The sequence below is a fragment of the Malus domestica genome, chromosome 04 (assembly GCF_042453785.1).
Source record: "Malus domestica chromosome 04, GDT2T_hap1".
NCBI lineage: Eukaryota > Viridiplantae > Streptophyta > Magnoliopsida > Rosales > Rosaceae > Malus > Malus domestica.
This window is the reverse complement of record NC_091664.1, coordinates 7,286,932-7,301,322: the sequence shown is the minus strand read 5'-3', so window position 1 is coordinate 7,301,322 and position 14,391 is coordinate 7,286,932. Positions and strand designations below refer to the sequence as shown.

At 38.7% G+C, this 14,391-nt stretch overlaps 1 protein-coding gene across 1 annotated transcript; it reads right to left on the bottom strand.

The window, feature by feature from the left end:
- Positions 1 to 6,190: 6,190 nt before the first annotated feature.
- On the bottom strand, positions 6,191 to 11,458 carry LOC139195132 (ATPase 11, plasma membrane-type-like). Its single transcript, XM_070820320.1, has 17 exons — positions 11,327 to 11,458; positions 11,089 to 11,223; positions 10,829 to 11,008; positions 10,216 to 10,419; positions 10,004 to 10,123; positions 9,769 to 9,888; positions 9,277 to 9,399; positions 9,074 to 9,178; positions 8,683 to 8,992; positions 8,365 to 8,603; positions 8,218 to 8,250; positions 8,042 to 8,123; positions 7,731 to 7,891; positions 7,389 to 7,601; positions 7,034 to 7,216; positions 6,751 to 6,929; positions 6,191 to 6,482 (listed from the first exon to the last, which is right to left on the bottom strand). Exons 1-17 carry the CDS (start codon positions 11,453 to 11,455, stop codon positions 6,389 to 6,391), a joined length of 2,610 nt encoding a protein of 869 aa, XP_070676421.1. The 5' UTR covers positions 11,456 to 11,458; the 3' UTR covers positions 6,191 to 6,388.
- Positions 11,459 to 14,391: the final 2,933 nt, after the last annotated feature.

Sequence of the window (14,391 nt, the reverse complement as noted above, 5' to 3'; positions counted from 1 at the left end):
TCAAAATTTTTGATTTCCATATCCTTTCTTTCATTAGCCTACCACCTTTAGCCCCATTACAACCGTAATAAAGTCCTATTGATCCAAGGTATTACTTAAATATTGATAAGCGAGTTAGGTGGACAAGCAAGCATATGGCGGCATGTACAATGAGATCACTTGAGTGAAACACATTAACCAAAACTTATGAGTGAATGAGCGTATGTCGTGTGAGAAACTCACGTGTTTGCATATGATGATTTAAAGGAGCTTGGAATTGCATTGACATGGCTAGCTCACACATGGCTTTTCAACGTTTTGTTTGAAGGAAATTTGGTTAACTATTGGATGATGTTTTGAGCTCTTGTTACTTACTTCTTGGTTGTTTGTTTCATGATTAGCACTTATCTCTGAAATCAAAATTGAGAAGTTGTCTACTAAGTTGTTGAATCTAGTCTTAGTTGAGTGGTTTTGTTTTGTGTTTTGTTTTGCTAGAGGACTAGCAAAAATGTAAGTTTGGGGGTATTTGATCAATCATATATTTCATGCATTTATACCATCCATTTCTAAAGTCTTTGTGATGTTTTTGTGTTAAAATTGTGGCATTTTACCTTACCTTGTGTTAATGTGCAGTTAAATTTGTTTTAGGATCAATTTCAAGAAAAAATAAGAGCAACAGAAAATAAATGGGACGGAAAGGAAACACTGAGCAGAAAACAAAGTGAGTGGGGGAGACACTGACAGAATAAAAGAATGAGAGCAGGGAGAGACACGGACTGGTGGAGAAAAAGAAAGAAAGAAAAGAAAATAATAAAAAAAAGAAATAAAATAAGAAAAGAAAATAAAATAGTGGGAGACTGACGAGATGAAAAACAGAAAAGAATAAAGAAAGACTAAAGGGAAGAATAAAGAAAGGAAATAAAAAAAAGAAGTGGAGGACTGACGCGGGGGGAAAGAAGAGAGAGAGGAAAGAGTAACAGAAAATAAAAGAGGGAGGACAGGAGCAGAAAAGGATATAGACACGGGGACAGAGGGGCGAGGCGAAAAGGAAAGGAGGAAAGAGCCAGTGCGCAAGAAGCACACGACACAGAAGCAGAAACAAGCAGACACGCAGCAGACGCAGAGAAGAGAGGACAGCAGGCGCAGGGTGCGCAAAGAGAGACTGACGGCTGGCAGCAGAGCACAGAGAAACACAGAAAACTGTGCAAAAAAAAACACGGCAGAGAGCAGAGGCTTCACTCTATATTTCTTGGTTTTATCTTCTCAAACCCATGTTTTACTTTTGGTTTAATTTGAGAATAATGTGTAACTAATTTTTAGTATTTAGGGGCTGTTTTGAAGTCCCGAATATGATTGTAAGTTTGTTGTGATATTTTGTTTGAATGACTTTTATGAAAAGATGAAAATTGTTTCACTACTTATGTCATTGATAAATTCTTTATGTGTTTCTATGGATGCATACATAGTGAGCATATCTAGGATTTTAATGCTATGAATTTATGTTTACCTGCCCTTGTTGAATGAGGGCCTACATATGTTCTAGAGTAGCACTTGTTAATTATGGTTAACATGTGAACCGATTTCTAGGATAAGTAAGACAACGCCAGTACTTACGATGCCTTGTGATGACTCAAACTCTTTTTATTCTTAATGATTTCTACTTGTTAAATCTATGAACACGCCATTCTAGATTGCATGTTAGGGACTAAGTTAAGTTGAAAACGCCATTCTCTTAACATACTACGTAAGAAAGAGTAATAGGTTGTGTTCTAACATTGAGCCAACTTGAGCATCTTCATCCGGAAATAAAAGGAATTTGAATGAAACATAACATGTTTGCATGATTATTTGGTGGTGGATAGCATTTCCCCTAACTCATTTTCTTAACTTGTGAATTAAAATCTATTGGTATTATTTAAAACTTGTTGAGGTCCTGTTTTGTCCGATTTAATTTAAATAGCTAATCAACTCCGAAAATCCCAAAAATTTGTGTGAGCATAGCTTGGTGTGTCTAGTTTTTGTGTATAAAATTTCGTTGCATTTGGATAAGTGTAAGTTAGTTTAATAATTATTGTTCGGTGGCTGGTCAGTGGAGACAGCCACCCTGTTTTTGTGACATTTTAAGTATTTGGATAAAGCAATCTTCTGCGGGAAAGACCCTTATTTTCATATGCTACAATCGACAAATTTTAGTGTTAATAAGGAAAATTAATAGGATATTTGTGTGCTACTTTGTGGTGCGTTATAATTCCTACCAGCGGGTTCGAGCAAATAGGCGTTGGGCCATATTAGACACAGAACCTGCACACTGAACACTGAGAGCCAGAGAATCCTTAACAGCCAACTCATCAGACCGTTTGGAAAGTATTCTGTTATCTTTGGGAGTGAGAAGGTTCCTGGCCACCACTGCAGTGGTCATATCATTCTTCATCACGGAATCCCCAACGGTAAGAGGACCAGTAGGGGATAAGAAGGATGGGTGCCATATGTTGTCTGGAGAAGGCGTGGCTGCCTCTTCAACAAGGTTCAAGTCAAAACGACGGTCGGAGGGGCCAGACATTTTCAAGATCTTAGAAATGCACGAAGGGAGCTTTTACTGGTGGAGATTCAAGTGTGCTTTGGAACTTAATACCAGCCTCTATAAAAATCCGCACTCGATGGAGCTTCAGAAATCGAAGAGGCGCCTGCTCAAAAATCGAAAAGGCGTTTGCTTTCTCAAAAGCTGGGCTGCTCAGAAACCACGAGGGCCGATCTCAGGAATCGAAGAGGCGTTTGCTTTCTCAAAAGCTGGGCTGCTCAAAGACCACGAAGGTCGATTGCAGAAATCGAAGAGGCGCTTGCTTTCTCAAAAGCTGGGCTGCTCAGAGATCACGAGGTCCGATCTCAGAAATCGAAGAGGCACCTGCTTTTTCAGCCTTGTCAGCATTTGTCACATGCACACTCAACTTTGCGGAAATTACGGGCATTCTGTCGAAGATTTCTAGTGAAGTAGAACGCACGTGAATGTTACTGTTCAATCATTCACTTTCCACACGCAACATCAGCTCACGGGTACCACGGATAACTTTGCCAAAAATCTCTGACAAAGTTTAGACACGTGAAACTTGCAGCTGCCATTACATCGCTATGACTAAGAAGGGTAAAAGAATAGCAAAGAAACAACACTAACAAAGTTTAGACACATAAATTTTGAAGGTCTAGCTACCATATTATTACCCACAAGGGTAAAGGAACATGACCATTGCTGGATAATTGGAAAGTCCCTGTGGGTCAACCTCTGTGCTCCGTGGCAAGGTAGACTAGCAAACAGGCCTAACCTTTACTCACATTCGAGAACACACTCCCAACAAGATTGCTTGCTTCAAGATCGAAGAGGCACCGTCCTCCGAATCTCGAGAGCCAGACTCCCAACATGATTACTTTCTCAAAAAGCGACGAGACACCGCTCTCTGAATCTCGAGAGCCAGACTCCTAGCATGATCGCTTTCTAAAAAATCGAAGAGGCACCGTTCTCCAAATCTCGAGAGACAGATCCCCGACAGGATTGCTTGTTCGAAAACCGAAGAGGCACCGCTTTCTCAACTTCGAGAGCCCCTTAGATAAAGCTTGTATGTAATCCTCACACCACTTTCTCAACTTTGAGAGCCAGATCTCCTTGGATAAAGCTTGTCTGTAATCTTCACACGTAACATCAGCTTTCCAAATACCACAGACCACTTTTTCAAAGTGCTCTGACAGAGTTAAAACACGTGAAGCTGGCAGCTCCCACTATCGTGCTATGACCAAGCAGGGTAAAAGAATAGTATTACTCCTTGTTAGGGAGACTCCTATAGATGTCGACCTTCATCCTCAACGGACAGGCAGACCTGCAAAAATGCTCAACCCTTCCTCATATCTGAGAGGGCACTCCCAACGAAGCCTCTCGAAATACTCAGCTTTCTTTCCCCCCGAGAATACCTCTACAAACAAGCTACACTAGAGCAAGAATATCTCATATCATTAGGGTTAAAAGCAAGAGTATCCCATATCATGCTTTTTCCCTGTCTTTTCCTTTGACCTTGTTCTTACCTGCAAGACAAGGAGAAAGAGAGCAATCAGTCAGCACTTGGAATCAAGCTTCCAGTCCGGAACTGACTGCCTGGAACCCCATTGCTCTCGAGTACTCATCTTCAACATTTTATGCTTCCCGAGAAGATACCACATCTGCCTGAGGAACAAATAGGGCAAGTGAGAAGGATACAAGGAGGTATGTGGAGACAAGCGCAACAGAACACGTGCCGATACATCCACTACTTTGTCAACAGCAAAAGTATCCCATATCAGCAGGGTCGAACGTACTCTAGATTTGATGGACTTGTTTTGACCCTCAAATTCTTCAGTCGGCCTTATACTCTGGCGGAAACAAGAAAACCCTTCAGCCCAGTTCAAGAATAAGCCTGTGGAAAGTTACTTCTTCAAAAGCAAAAGTATCTCATATCACATTTTCTCCTTTTCTTCTCTTTATCCTTCATGCTACCTGCAAGATAAGGAGAAGGATAACAATCAGCCGGAACTCGAAATCAAACTTCTGATCTGGGACTGATTGCTTGGAACTCTGATTGCTTATCTTGTCTGTCACCTCTTTCAGCAGATCCCCTAGCTTGGCGACTTGGGGGACTCTTACTACATGGTTTGTATCGCACTTGACCAAGCTTGAAACTACAAGTAAGCGTCAAGTGAAATTGATACATTACCTTGTGCATCTCCACTAGTTAAAGATACCACCCCTGGAGGGAGGAAGAGTACTTCCAAAGAAGATGCCACATCTACCTATGAGACAGATAAGGCAAGTGAAGACGATACCACACTTCGGTACTTAAAAGTTTTGTGATTACAAGATCATTCTTCCACAATATTTCCTAATGTCATTTGTACTAAATCATTCATTTGTACTCACTAAAGGAGAGCTTGAACCTATATACTGTGTAAACCCTTCACAATTAATGAGAACTCCTTTACTCCGTGGACGTAGCTAATCTGGGTGAACCACGTACATTTGGTGTTTGCTTCCTGTCTCTATCCATTTACATACTTATCCACACTAATGACCGGAGCAATCTAGCGAAGATCACAAACTTAATATTTAAGATGATATTCTTTGGTGTATGCTTTTCGCAAACGATATAGTGTTGATAGATGAAACGCAGGAAGGGGTAAACGCGAAGCTTAACCTTTGGAGAGAAGTGTTGGAATCTAAAGGTCCTCGCCTAAGCCGATCAAAGACAGAATATATGGAGTGCAAGTTCAGTGCAAACGGAGGCCAAAATAAGTTAGGGGTGAGGATCGGAGATCAGGAAATACCAAAGAGCAACCGTTTTCGCTACCTAGGATCTATCTTGCAAAAGAACGGAGAATTTGATGGAGATCTCACCCATAGAATACAATACAAGCTGGATGGATGAAGTGGAAGAGTGCATCCGGCGTGTTGTGTGACCGTCGTAGGCCACTGAAGCTCAAGGGAAAATTTTATAGGATGGCAATAAGGCCGGCAATGCTGTATGACATAGAATGTTGGGCGGTGAAGCATCAACACGTATATGTAGTGGAGATGAGGATGCTTCGTTAGATGTGTGGGCACACGAGAAAGGATAAGATTAGGAATGAGGATATCCGAGGTAAAGTAGGAGTAGCCGAAATTGAAGGAAAGAGGAGAGAAAATCGGTTACGGTGGTTTGGACATGTGCAAAGAAGGCCTACTGACGCTCCGGTTCGAAAATGTGACCACAGGACAGAGGTTCAGGGCCGAAGGGGTAGAGGAAGACCTAGGAAAACTTTGGAAGAGACCCTAAGAAAAGACTTAGAGTACTTGAATCTAACGGAGGACATGACACAAAACCGAGCGCAATGGCGTTCTAGGATTCATATAGCCGACCCCACTTAGTGGGAAAAGGCTTTGTTGTTGTTGTTGTATGGAATTTCGAAGAGAAACCGCATAAATTATTAATGTAAATTGTTTGTCATTTGTTAAATTTATATATATATATATATATATGTATATATTTACTCAATAATTTTTCCATATTCAACTCCCTCATGCACACTATAATCAATTTTATGAGTTTTTCTATTTGTTTCACATTTACTGACTACATATATTAAAGAGGCGGTTAACAATACAGTCAGTACATACATACAAGTGTTTCCGGAAACCAAGAGTATGGAATTGAGCTGATTTAAGAGCCATGACTTAAAAACTTTTATTGATGTATGTTCTTTTCATGTAAGAGCTTTCTGTCCATCAAATCCATACAACACAAGTAAAAAGATAATTAAGAATACAGGAAAGGAAACAAAACAAAAGGGGACAAAATATCAAGGTAGTAACAGTTTGAAGGAAAATAGGGTAGCCAGAATTACACTAGAAAATGACTTAGATAGTGTAATTTGGGTTCGTTTCGATGTCTAAACCCCTTAGCTTTGCAAAGGACTCGACCTTCCCCTTCAGAGTGTGAAGCTCCCTTAGTCTGCATCGATAGGAAACACCAAAAATTAAAGTTAGGCAACACACAACACTGCCAAAACACATCGTAAAGAATTATTTCAGAAATGCTCTCTTGCCAAACAATCTTATCTTGTCAAATTGAGAATCTGGATCGCTAGTAATATATTGTACATAATCACGGTCTGTAAGTATATGTCTGGCAAGAGAATAGTACTTATGTTATCGTTTTCTTCGGAAACTTGAATACAATTGCTTTGTGATCAATGTCCAACTTAAGAAAGAAAACCAACCTTGCAATCTCTGCACGTCTCCTGGCTTCTTCAGCCATGATGCTAACATCCCTGAATGTGTGCCTCTCAGGAATGTTCTTTGCCTCCATAGATGGGAGGCCATGGACCGTCCGCTGTTCTGCCGCCCATGCAGCCTCACGGAACTCTTTACCGAAGTCCTTTTGGGTGTTGAAAGCCGTCTACAAAATTATACACATGTACATTGCAATGCTGTTAGAATGTGTAATAAAAAATGTTTTGAAGTTCAAAATTGTTAAGAGAAGGAAGGTTCATATTCACTCACTCTTTTGTTCAATACCAAACTCCAAGCCCTCCCGCTGAGTGCATATCGAACGAAAATCTTGACAGGATCAAGTAGCATGTAGATTAGAATGTTGTATATCCATACGACACCACACCATTTCCAGCCGATTGCTTGAATTCTAGCAATTTTCCATGTTACTAAAGCAGATATTAATGTAGCAATCTGCAAGGATGCAAAATTTTTAATTGTCAAATATGAATTACATGTTAGTTTAATTAAAGACTAAAGTTTCTGAGCATAACTATGTATATAAACGTCTTCCTATGTGCTGATTTTGATGAATATGAAAACAAAATTGAATGCTATTTGATTGAAACAGCATGAAACCACTTACCAGTTGAGCAATTACGAAAGCACTAAGCAGAAGCAGACCAGGTACTTCCAGGAATGACCATCCTCGGGAGCGAGTGACAAAAATTAGAGCCTGGCTGATGGTGCTAACTTGAAGGTACAGAGCAGATGATAGCTTGGCATTCATTCCCGGATTGAGGGTCCCGTTGGTATAATAGAGATTCTCATTGAAGATATCTTCTACACCGAATTTTTTCTGCGAGAGAGAACGAGAGAAGGTGAAAACTTGATCATTGTAATCGAGTACAAAATGTGAGAACAATTTCATCTATGCCAAAAGAAGAACAGAACGAAGTAACACATAATTAAGATAAGAAACAATTACCGGAAAAAATTTAGTATCGTAAATGATCGAGAAGAATATAACTGTGGTAACGGCAAGATAACTGCCTAACACAATCCCGGTTGCAAAGATTTCACTCAGCTTCCAACTGTCAGGAACTGGAGATGGCTTAACCCTGTCCTTGGATATCGTCATAATAGTACCTGGTAAATGGCTCAAATTTCAGAAATATTTTCGGAAACAAGAAGGAAAATAAATGAAAAATGAGTAGGAAACTGAGAATTCACACTCAAGAAACCATATTACAGACTAGCGCAACACATGGTAGAACGTAAAAGGTTAGTAATGCTTACCATCATTAAGAATGGCAATGATTAGGACCATAAAAGGAGGGAAATCAAATTTCCAGAATACCGCAAGCAACAAGAAACCGAGCTGTAAAACAAACCCAGTAAGAAATGAGAACTCACATTACAGCATCCTTAGATGTCAAGTAATCTATTTATCAAAGAGATTGAGGGCTACTTACCACAATACGTATTGTTATAGATACTGCGTATATCTGAAAAAGGAAAACAAAACCAACACAGTTACGGAAAACAACCCCCAAAATTTAGCAGCAGGCGCACTTACAGGTTCAGTTCCAAAAGGAATTAAGAGGAGAGGATCGCCTTACTGTGTAATTCTTCATTCTTTGAAAGATTGCACGGCTTGTCAAAACAGCACTGATAATCACACTCAAACCAGGTTCTGTCAGTACTATATCAGATGCACCACGGGCTGCATCTGTGGCATCGGCGACAGCAATTCCTATGTCTGCTTTCTTCAATGCTGGTGCATCATTGACTCCATCACCTGTCATTCCGACTATGTGCTTCTTACCTTGTAATCGCTGAACGATCTCATATTTATGTTCTGCAATGAAGAATCAAATCAGACAGAAGCAGTGCAAAATTGACTAGCAAAAGTTGCAAGCTGTAACAAACAGGATTACCAGGAAATACACCAGCAAAACCATCAGCATTCTCAATGAGTTCATCAATTACTAGAGTTCCATCTATGCTATTCTTATTTTCACCAAGCAACGCCGATGATGGATACATGTTTGTGCCCATCCCAAGTCGTCTCCCAGTTTCTTTTCCAATTGCCAGTTGATCACCCGTGATCATTTTAACACTCACACCCAAATCTAGAGCTCTTCTAATAGTTTCAGCGCTGTCATGACGTGGTGGATCAAATAGGGGGAGAAGACCGACAAACTCCCAAGGTCCACCGGGACTGTCTTTCGTACCAGCAGGAACTTCCTGTAAATTATATCTCTTGTGAGCCATAATGCTTCAGAAAAGCATACATCTAGGAGTGGTTGTTAAAATCTCGTTAATTACCTGCCGTGCAACAGCAAGGGATCGAAGTCCACGCTCTGCGAATTTTTCAATTACTGTATGTACCCTTTTTTCAATTTCTGATTTGTTGCTTGCCAAATTGAGTATCTACAAATTTCACAGAAAAAAAAATGTTTTTGAAACTCAGGCCATTTTTAAATGTGAAGGACTACGAAACATAGATTTAAAATTGTTAGATTAAGTACCTGCTCTGGTGCACCTTTGCTCACTCTGTGCATGTTACCGGTTGTGTCTATGTATGTAAGTGCTGTCCTCTTATCAGTTGGATTGAATGGAAGGAAGTGAACTTCTGTAATCCCCGCTCGAGCCTTACAAATGGATAAAAGAGAAACTCAGCTCATGGAAGCTTTAGTTAACAAAACAAATTAATGCATATGCAATGTTTGAAAACTGTAGAGAACAAAAATGTCCAATTTCTCGAAAAATTTCAAATTTAACAGCTTTCCAAATTAGGCGATGTGCTATATCTATTTTTACAGAGAAACATCATTCTTTTCCTGGGGTAATATGATACTGTAATTATGCACTTCTTATGTACAACATTAGCACTGATATTGGAATTGTGTGGTATACTAAATTGAAATTTGAAAAGCTTAATCAGGTCCTATTTTTCTCGAAAAGTTTCAATTTAGGACCCCAACAGCTGCATAAATGTTTTGTCTCATATAGTCTACTACCTCCTTAGGATCAGCTAGCATGGCAACAATTGCTGCATCAATAGCATCTTGATTTTCCAATCTTGAAGCCCTTGCAGCCATCAATACAACCGTGTCCTTTTCAACACCTTTGGCGAAGACCTGCAAATGGAGGTGCTCATCAAATCAATGTCAGTATAATCGAGTACTAGGGTTCAGATTTTCTCTGTAACCAAGAAGTTGCTTTTTAACCTTACGACAGGATCAAGATTATCACCTCTATCAAATTCTTGTCCACTGTTAGTTTGTTGAGAGTTAAAGTTCCAGTTTTATCACTGCAGAGCACATCCATCCCAGCCATTTCTTCAATAGCTGTCATTCTCTTGGTAATTGCACCCTGAAATGAACTCAAACAAGTTAATTTGATTTCCAAACTGAAGAGATAGATGGTCTAATTAAGTACGGAAAATTTCATGGTTTTCGTTGAACCTGCTGAGCTAACCGATGAGAACCGATGGCCATGGTGACAGACAGAACTGTTGGCATAGCAATTGGGATGCCACCGATAAGTAGAACAAGAAGGTTGTCTACCGAAGGACGATAACCTCTTTTTTGACAAATGAAGACAATGAGCTCAATCACAAGTCCAGTGGCTATTGAACAAATGCAAAAGTTTCCAATAGATGTTAAGACCTGAAACAATCAGTCCAAATGGTACTTTAGAGATGTGCAACAAGTAAAAAGTTCTTGTGCTCAAGACAAAACACTCTAGCATAGGTAGATTTCACTGTCTCTTACATTCAAGCAACAAATTCATAGTTTTAATGCTGCTCAGTTTTATGTTCATGAGTGTCTCATCTCATACGAAACATGTCTATTGGCTTGACATTTTAGCAACATGAACGTGAACTCACTCTATTAACGTGAAAAGGGCCGTAAAACATATTGGTAGTGCTATCCACACACCCATTTTTACTTCTCACACACCCCTCTCAATTTTCGGCCGTCGGATTGAATGACTTGAAAATCAATACCGAAAAATTGACGAAGGTGTGTGGGACGTAAATATTGGTGTGTGCATAGCACTATCCAAAAATACTACCTGCTGAAAGTGCCCAACATGAGTTGTGTTTTCAACAAGATGGGCAGCTTTTCCGAAGAAGGTATGTACTCCAGTTGCAATGACAACCGCTTCAAGTTCACCTTGTTTACATGTTGAACCAGAGTATACACCATCACCGGCATTCTTAGTTACTGGAAGTGACTCTCCTGTAAGAGCGGACTGAAAACAAGGAAACCGGTTAACAGAAAGTCCGAAATTGTCTGGAAATGATTTATTACACAGCAATATGACTTAGCTACCTGATCAATTTTTAAAGCATCTCCTTCGAGCAAACGAGCATCAGCAGGAATAATATCACCCAATTTGATACTGATAATGTCTCCAGGAACCAGCACAGAAGCATCTTCCTCACTCCATTTTCCATCTCGTAAAACCTGTTCAGATTTTGTTAACTACCAACATGATAGAAAGCAACATAACAAATGAAACGTTCAGCGCAGAAAGAAAAAGTAACTGGTATATAAAAATGAGGGTAACCTTCGCCTTTGGAGCCAGTCTTGCCATAAGGGCTTGAGCTGCATTACCAGCATTGTTTTCCTCTATAAAACTTATAGTTGAATTAACTATGAGTAATATAATGATACCCACGAAATCGTGATAATCCATACCCAGTCCCTGAAAGAATAAAGTTTACAAAAATCAGTTCAGAAATCTAGTCTCCAGTCTCAATGGTAAAATGAACTACTAGGAACTTACGCCTCCGTGCGCAAGACATATGGACATTAACGCAGCTGCTTCCATAACCCAAGACAAAGGGTTCCTTCCACATAAATCCCAGAAATTTGAGTAGTTTGCTCTCCTGCAATTTGAAAGACAGAGTTACAATGCAAGAAGGTGAAAGCTTACTAAAATAAATTCTTCTTAAGAAACTATCTATAGAAAATTAATTACAATACAAGAAAAAGCACAAGCCTAAACAAATTATTTGAAACCTTTTTCTCTTCAAGTTTGTTGTAGCCAAACATCTCCAACCGCTTTTGTACCTCGTCAGTACTGAGACCCTCAGCTGTACATTTCAAATTTTCGAAGACTTCCTCAACGGGTATGTTCTCCTGCCAGAATATTAAAGATTTATAAAACTGCCAAAATACTCAAAACCCTCTAATATAACAGGTAAAATCCTCTTGCAGACAAGTTTTATATCAACTCAATAATTAGCATAAGATTTTAGGTTTGCCTAGTTTAACACCAAAATGTAAATAGATCAAGAACGTGTACCATATCAACAGCTTCCTTCAAAATAGTCTCAAGGGCATCCATCGCAGCTCGATTGTCTTGTCCCCCACCGAGAACGCAAAGATAGACAATCTGTGGATTCAGAAGTTTGTCATAAGAATAAAGTTTAAGGATGCAAAAAGCATTTAACAAATAAAACAAACATCTGATACAAGTTTTTATTCCTCAAATCATCTTATAATTCCTGCTTTGTGGTTTGGAAATATGAAAATCCAGCTTATTTGAGCGGATTTTCTTGTTTATTGAGTTTCTAAGTATCAGAAACAGTAATATATATCTAAACAAATAAACGGAAAATTTCAAATTTCAATGATTAGCAACTAATCCCAGTAGTTTTTGCCTCATCAAATCATCAAGACTCTCATCAGTCATTAAAGAGCGTTGGATATCGCATGGCAAGGAAATTAAACGATACAGTATGTGATGGCATTCAATTGTTCAGTAAAGTCGATCAGGACTAGAAACAAAAATTTCAAAGCCCACAGAAAACATAGTTCAAACAAGGAATAGGCAACACAAGTTGGCTACAGTAGTGTGCACCTCCCCGCAATTTAGATTGGATTAGAACATTTCTTGAGTTAAAGAAACAACTAAAGGGCTTTAATCTTGAAATGCCAATTAATTTACCAAATCTTTCAGAGAGAACTTAAAACAGCCAGCTTAATTGTTTCACGCGAACATACTCGAAGGCGATCACCAAACACCAAGACCGCTCAAAAACCAGAATCCAGAGAAGATGACCTTTTGTGCCGTTGGAGAGGGCGATTGAAAAACATACAAGAAGTTGGAATATATATATACTGAGCTACCAATGCCATGCAAACGACACGGACGTAAGAATTATATGCCAGTCTTTGACAGATGAGAGAGAGTTGGGAAGAAGAAGACAAAATGGCGAGCTTCTGAAACAACGCCGCAGCATATCCAGCTTAGCAAAAATTTTCCAAAGATACGAGAAACTGACGGCTGTAAGTGAAGGGATTGGTCATTGTTGCATAGCAGCAGGAGGGCTTCCTGATATGGGAATGACATACGTAAAACAAAATGAATTGAAAACTCAAAGGTCGCAGTCCTGAAAAGTCCATCAATGATCAATCAAGTACTTCTTTGGTTTCTTTGGTTACAAGACGTTGGACTCTAAGGCAGCACTTACTATTTCAAATGCTAATATACAAAACTCCTCTTTGCCGTTTAAGTTTATAATCCGTAACTGTATCCGATTGATGATTGAATTTCTAAATACACGTATAATTATGTAAATCGAGCCACAGCGGTTCGAGTTTGACGTGCATTATCTTGTTTTGGCCTCGTTCAAGCTGGGGTAATCAGCAAAACAAGTTTAGTTTGAACAAAATATTGAGCTTGCTAGAAAAGTGAGCAGAGGTTAAGTATTGGTACGTTGGGCTCATAAAACTTGTGAGCAACTCGTATCATTTTATGTTGAACGGATAATCCTTTCACAAAAATTTAACTTATTATTTTGAGTTATTTTGGGATGTATAATTTTCTTATTAGTAATTTTCATTAAGTCCTGCCGAGCATATGTTTGTTTAAATTACGCTCTAAGCCAAATCAATTAAAAACTCGACTTTGATTTACAACCAAGACAAGCCAAAGCTAAGTTCAAGATGTTGCCCTTGCACCATGGCATGTGGGTTCGAATCCCATCGATTTCCTAATCTAACATTTAATCTAACAAATCTATCATTTGACAAAAAAAAGTTCAAGATTGAAAAATTCATTTGAGCCGAGCTTCTATTTGGGTTTTTTGTACTTTTATTATGCTTGCGGTTAAAATACGTCATGTTTTTTTATACAAGATATAGAATCAAGATTCGATCACAATACATGTGTCCCGAGTTTGAAACTCCATCCTCTATGTTTAATGTATTTCGAATTCTCCCCTTCTCTTGAATAATAATAATAATAATAATAATAATAATAATAATAATAATAATAATAATAATAATAATAATAATAATAATAATTTTGGTTAAAAATGTATAAAATGATCATTTGAAGGTTCCAATTTAGCACATGTGGAAACCCAAAATTATAACGACTACTCAATGTCAGACTAGAAAACCTAACCTTTAAATTCTACATGCGCACCTAGCTAAAGCAATCAAACATGTGAGGACTAGGGTTAAAGTTGAAGAAGATTGGGTAAAAATGATGTTTTCACTACATGTCATATCTTCGTAGAGGGGCCACATAGGGTTTTATTTTGACAAATTTAACGGTCATTTGGTAACGTTTTACAGAACAATTTTTGAAAAATTGTTTTGTAAAACAAAAAGGACAAA

Bases quoted from the DNA above. Each gene is read 5' to 3' on its own strand.
- LOC139195132 (XM_070820320.1), bottom strand. From the start codon at position 11,455: ATGGATTATCACGATTTCGTGGGTATCATTATATTACTCATAGTTAAT. The intron at 9,400-9,768 runs GTAGTAGACTAT...TCCATTTGTAAG, and splicing joins TGCTAGCTGATCCTAAGGAG to GCTCGAGCGGGGATTACAGA. The intron at 6,483-6,750 runs GTTGGTTTTCTT...CTATCGATGCAG, and splicing joins AGACGTGCAGAGATTGCAAG to ACTAAGGGAGCTTCACACTC.